The sequence below is a fragment of the Oncorhynchus gorbuscha genome, linkage group LG11, assembly GCF_021184085.1.
Source record: "Oncorhynchus gorbuscha isolate QuinsamMale2020 ecotype Even-year linkage group LG11, OgorEven_v1.0, whole genome shotgun sequence".
Lineage (NCBI taxonomy): Eukaryota > Metazoa > Chordata > Actinopteri > Salmoniformes > Salmonidae > Oncorhynchus > Oncorhynchus gorbuscha.
The window spans coordinates 13,784,827-13,790,676 of NC_060183.1; the positions used below are offsets into that span (position 1 = coordinate 13,784,827).

Sequence of the window (5,850 nt, forward strand, 5' to 3'; positions counted from 1 at the left end):
ATTATATGAATATTATCTATACATTATCTGTATATTATATGAATATTATCTATACATTATCTGTATATTACCTATATATTATCTATACATTATCTGTATATTATATGAATATTATCTATACATTATCTGTATATTATATGAATATTATCTATACATTATCTGTATATTACCTATATATTATCTATACATTATCTGTATATTATATGAATATTATCTATACATTATCTGTGTATTACATATATATTATCTATACATTATCTGTATATTATATGAATATTATCTATACATTATCTGTGTATTACATATATATTATCTATACATTATCTGTATATTATATGAATATTATCTATACATTATCTGTGTATTACCTATATATTATCTATACATTATCTGTATATTATATGAATATTATCTATACATTATCTGTATATTACCTATATATTATCTATACATTATCTGTATATTTTATGAATATTATCTATACATTATCTGTGTATTACATATATATTACCTATATATTATCCGTATATTATATGAATATTATCTATACATTATCTGTATATTACCTATATATTATCTATACATTATCTGTGTATTACCTATATATTATCTATACATTATCTGTGTATTACCTATATATTATCTATACATTATCTGTATATTATATGAATATTATCTATACATTATCTGTATATTACCTATATATTATCTATACATTATCTGTGTATTATATGAATATTATCTATACATTATCTGTATATTACCTATATATTATCTGTATATTATATGAATATTATCTATACATTATCTGTATATTACCTATATATTATCTGTATATTATATGAATATTATCTATACATTATCTGTATATTATATGAATATTATCTATACATTATCTGTATATTACCTATATATTATCTGTATATTATATGAATATTATCTATACATTATCTGTGTATTACCTATATATTATCTATACATGATCTATGTATGATCCATATTAAGAATATAGAATATAAATCTGTTGAGAGCCCTATTAGAATGTGTTTATGTAAATTAATCATTCATCCGATGTGAGTAAGTACAGATCTAGCATCAGCCTACTATCCCAGAAAACTAGCCTTAATCATAAGGGAGGAACACAAAACTGACCGTAGATCAGCATCTGCGCAAGGATCACTTCTACAGCCGAAATCTTTGTATTACACTGTATACAGACACTTAACTGTCCATATTCCTTCTTTATTTTGTCATTTTCCCCCCTTTTCCTCCCCAATTTTGTGATATTACAATCTTGTCTCATTATTCCAACTCCCCAATGGGCTCAGGGGAGAGTCGAAGGTTGAATCATGCGTCCTCTGAAACATTACCCGCCAAACCGCACTTCTTAACACCCTGCCAGCTTAACCCGGAAGTCAGCCGCACCAATGTGTTGGAGGAAACACTGTTCAACTGATGACTAAAGTCAGCCTGGAGGAGCCCGTCCTGCCCCAAGGAGTCGATAGAGCGCGATGAGAAAGCCCCACCAGCCAAACCCTCCCCAATCTCGGACGATGCTGGGGCAATTGTGCGCCACCCTATGGGACTCCCGGTCACGGCCGGTTGAGACACAGCCTGGAATCGAACCCCAGGCAGTAGTGACGCTGCAACAGAGCCTTAGACTGCTGTGTCACTCGGTTGGCCAGCTGTCTGTATTCCTTATAAACATACAGAGTGCGTTCATATGGACTGATCCCCCTTACGCTTCTACAACATCTTTATTGCAATTCTTCTCCAGATACATTAATTGTACTCTTACTTATATACATACAGTAGCTTGGTTGCCATGGCCTTGTACACGGCAGTCAACAGTTTCAGCTATCTGGAATATTTGTTATTTCTAAGTGTATATGGTTGTGAGATTATATATTTTTTGCTTAGATGGAGAACTGAAGACTTGTTCCTCTCTCGTTCGGCTCAGTGGCTCGGAAACAACCCGGGCAAGGACTGACAACACACACACACACACACACACACACACACACACACACACACACACACACACACACACACACACACACACACACACACACACACACACACACACACACACACACACACACACACACACACACACACACACACACACACACACACACACACACACACACAGCTCTCTGAGACGCATTTGTCCCAGACAGCAACACTATCGACTCTGTACATCGTGGTATTATATATGAATAATATATATTTATATAGAAATATTATATATAGTATATCATAATATAATGCACAAAACACAGGAATATAATGTTTCAAAGCAGCGAGTAAAATTATCTTTCCATCCTCTCCAACACACTCTCCAAAATGCCTCCATTTTACCCCCTTCCTATGTTCTCTATTTGTTTGCATTAGGAACTCTGTACGCAGCGTGCTAACTGCTTGGTGAAAGGGGACGTCACCGTGCTAGGCTGAGCTAGCTGCAGAACGATGTGTTCCACTACACATCCTTTCAGTTTCATGCTTATTCCAAAATGGCCACTTAACATTCAGTCAAACACTCTACTTTATCTCTTCAATAAGAAAGAAGGAAGTTCAACTGTCCAACCTATCAAATTAATCCTAACCCTCAGCTTCCCCCCTTTACTGCACATATCCTTCTCGTACCTGATTCTGTGTATGAGAAGTATCCCACCCCCCTCTGAAATGGTCCCTGTGGATCACAAATCTTCAATGTGGAATTCCAACCGTATATTCTACAGTATACATTCCAGTCTATAAAGTATGTAGTGTTTGTCTGTCTCTCTCAGACCTCTGACTCCAGACTAGAGACTTTTCCCCAGGACCGAGTCACACAGGGTCTGTCCTCAGACCTCAACCCTACCAAGCCTTCTCCTCTCTGGGGCTCTATGTCCGGATCCTGGGCCCCTCCATAGGCTCCATAGGCTCCATACAAACTGTCCTGGTACAACAACCCCCTCTGACTTCGACAGCCACCTCCACAGGCCAGGAGCTGGCATACAGGGCTGGGGATACGGTAGGTACCGGGGCTGGGGTGGTTGCTGGATGCCGGGGAATGGGTCTGGAAGTTGAGGGGGCTGTGGTATAGAGGCAGCCCAGGGTAGGAGGTTAGATTGTCGTTGTACTGTCTGCTGAGCAGGCTGGTGGTTCTCCGGACCACCCCCAGGCCTACCCCACCTCCCCCTCCCTGGCCCCCCAGCACGGCCTCCCTGTAGGTGGGCAGGTGGGTGGAGTGTGAGTGCCGCAGCTTCTTACGCGAGTTTCCTTTCCTCTGGTCCTGCCTTATATGAAGATAGGCATGTTGGCGGGGTGAGGCGGCAGGATAGCATAGGTTGTTCCGGAACGGGGTGGGGTTGTAGAGTTTAGTGGGAGTTTCTTGGTCGACCATGACGCGGGGAAATAAGTCTGGTAAAGCAGAATGTGATTGGCTATCGAGGGATGTAGGCGGAGTATCGTCCGGCTGGCGAATCTGCTCACTGCCCCAGGTGGCTCGAAGGAAAGATGGCCGTCGGTGGCGCCGCCGTCTCCCTGCTAGGACGAGCTCCTCCAGAGGAAGAGGCCAGGAGTCACCGCATCCCTCTTCCCCAGGACAGAGCACCGCTCCTGGGTACAGGGAGTCAGGCATGTGGGGCGAGACGTGGTTTTCCTGGAGGTGGTTGGCCCGGAGTTCAGCCAGGCACACCGTCTTCTCCTCCCTGCGCCGCCTCCTCTGTCCTCCTCCTCTTCCTGTCTCCCCTGAGAGGAGGCTCTTGCTCCTCCTCTTCCTCTTGGAGGGCTCTGTGTGGGGGGGATGGGAGACAGCAGAGGGTGGGTGAGAGGAGAGGTAGATGTCTGGAAGCTGGAGCTCACTATAGGGGATGAAGGGAGAGCGGGGGTGGGAAAGGTGTTGGGGGTCCACATAGAGCCTACCTGTGGAGGGGTGAGGATAAGATGAGAGGCGATCCCCTCCAGCCAGGTCAAGGTGAGGGCAAATGAGACTAGAAACAGGAAGTGGTCTGTCGTAGAGAGAGGAAGTACGAGCTGGGAGCGTGTATCGTAGCGGTGTGGGTCTCGCCAGCCCCCTCTGCTGGTTCACAGATGTCCCTGAACCCAGCGTGCAGTATTGTGGGCTGAGGGGGCGCTCGGGGGGCAGGTGTGTATTCTCTGTGACATAAGCGAACCCTCCCGGGACTGTTTCCGTGGTGCCTTGCTGCGGAATGTGGACTGGCAGGCTGCCGCCATGGCGTCCCCAGTGTTCTATGGTCTTGGAGGCGTGGTCCAGTGAGGTCTCGACTTGGGCAGAGTTAACCAGGTCCTTAGCAGTGCGTAGCATTTTGAGCATGTTAGCCTGGGCATAGTTAGCTGTCAGGTCTGGGTTGGCCAGGTTAGGGAGGTCTGGTTCCTCCACCCCGTTGAAGCAACTGTAGATACCCTGGGAGACGGAAGAGAGGGAGGGAGGGGAGAGGGGAAGTAGAGGATGGGAGAGATGAGAGAGAGAGAGAATACATGATCTACTACATGTAAAATTCAGTAGAAGCCCTGTAGAGAGAGATCTAGCTCAAAAGTTAAACCTCACAAAGAAAGTCATTCGATTCAACAGATTTTGCCAGTTTGGACAAACGCTGAACACACACAGACTTGCTGAGCAAATAGTATCAAACTGCAAACAGAGAGCTGAGTCCCCTGACTGCACCGTTCACAGTCGACTGAAAAACTGACAAAGCCTAATTTAATTTGGCCCTCAGGGGCCCCCGTAGGGATTAACTATCAGATAGTAATTTAGCTGCTAATCTGATAAACCATGATACAGGTACAACGCTGCAATTACACACTGTTAGCAGAGCGTGCACACACACATACACACGTGAGATTGCCTAGTCACTTTTACCCTACCTACATGTACATATTACCTCAACTACCTTGTACCCCTGCACATTGACTTGCTACCGGTACTCCTTGTATTTGGCCTCGATATGGTTATTTATTGTGTTACTATTTCATATTTTTATTTGCTCATTTATTTAATGGTAAAAGTTTTCACCGGTTGTACTAGGCGCATGTGAAACATAACATCTGATTTCAATTAATTGAGTTGAGTCCATAGACTTTAGGCTGGGAATGTTGTTCACGTCCGTTCCCTCCTTCTGCCTCTCCTACAAAACACGCACTTATCACATAGATTGGTTGTTGATTAACACTAATGTTGAGCTGGAATTAACACCGTGGTTTGTGCTCATTAAAACTATTGTTCTGCAGATGGTAATGTAGTCATAGGAATTATACGTGGGGTAAACAGCAATAAGAGCTCATATCAGGAGTTATTCATTCACCACACATCATTAACTCTTACGAGTTTTTGTTCTCTCTCTCTCTCTCTCTCTCTCTCTCTCTCTCGCTTTCTCTGTATCTCTCTCTCTCTCTCTCTTTCTCTGTATCTCTCTGTATCTCTCTCTTCTCTCTCTTTCTCTCTTTCTCTCTGTACCTCTCCCTCTCTTTCTTTCTCTGTATCTTTCTCTCTATATATCTCTATTTTTCTCTCTCTGTATCTCTCTCTCTCTCTGTATCTCTCTTTCTCTCTGTATCTCTCTTTCTCTCTGTATCTCTCTCGTTCTCTCTCTGTATCTCTCTGTACCTCTCTCTCTCTATCTCTGTATCTCTCTATCTCTCTCTTTCTCTCACTTTCTCTCTGTACCTCTCTGTACCTCTCTCTCTCTCTTTCTTTCTCCGTATATCTCTCTGTATCTCTCTCTTTCGCTCTCTCTCTCTCTCTCTGTATCTCTCTTTCTCTCTGTATCTCTCTCTTTCTCTCTCTGTATCTCTCTCTCTCTGTATCTCTCTCTGTATCTCTCTCTCTTTCTTTCTCTCTATCTC

General features: G+C 43.1%; 1 protein-coding gene across 1 annotated transcript in view; it reads right to left on the reverse strand.

The window, feature by feature from the left end:
* Positions 1-2,207: 2,207 nt before the first annotated feature.
* The window catches only part of LOC124047549 (glutamate receptor ionotropic, NMDA 2C-like), a 41,873-nt gene continuing 38,230 nt past the window's right edge, over positions 2,208-5,850 (reverse strand). The window contains exons 12-13 of the mRNA XM_046367859.1: positions 3,910-4,411; positions 2,208-3,777 (exon numbers count right to left, since the gene is read on the reverse strand). Of these exons, the coding sequence (XP_046223815.1) occupies positions 2,786-3,777; positions 3,910-4,411 (1,494 nt within the window). The 3' untranslated portion in view covers positions 2,208-2,785. The remainder of the gene's footprint in view (positions 3,778-3,909; positions 4,412-5,850) is intronic.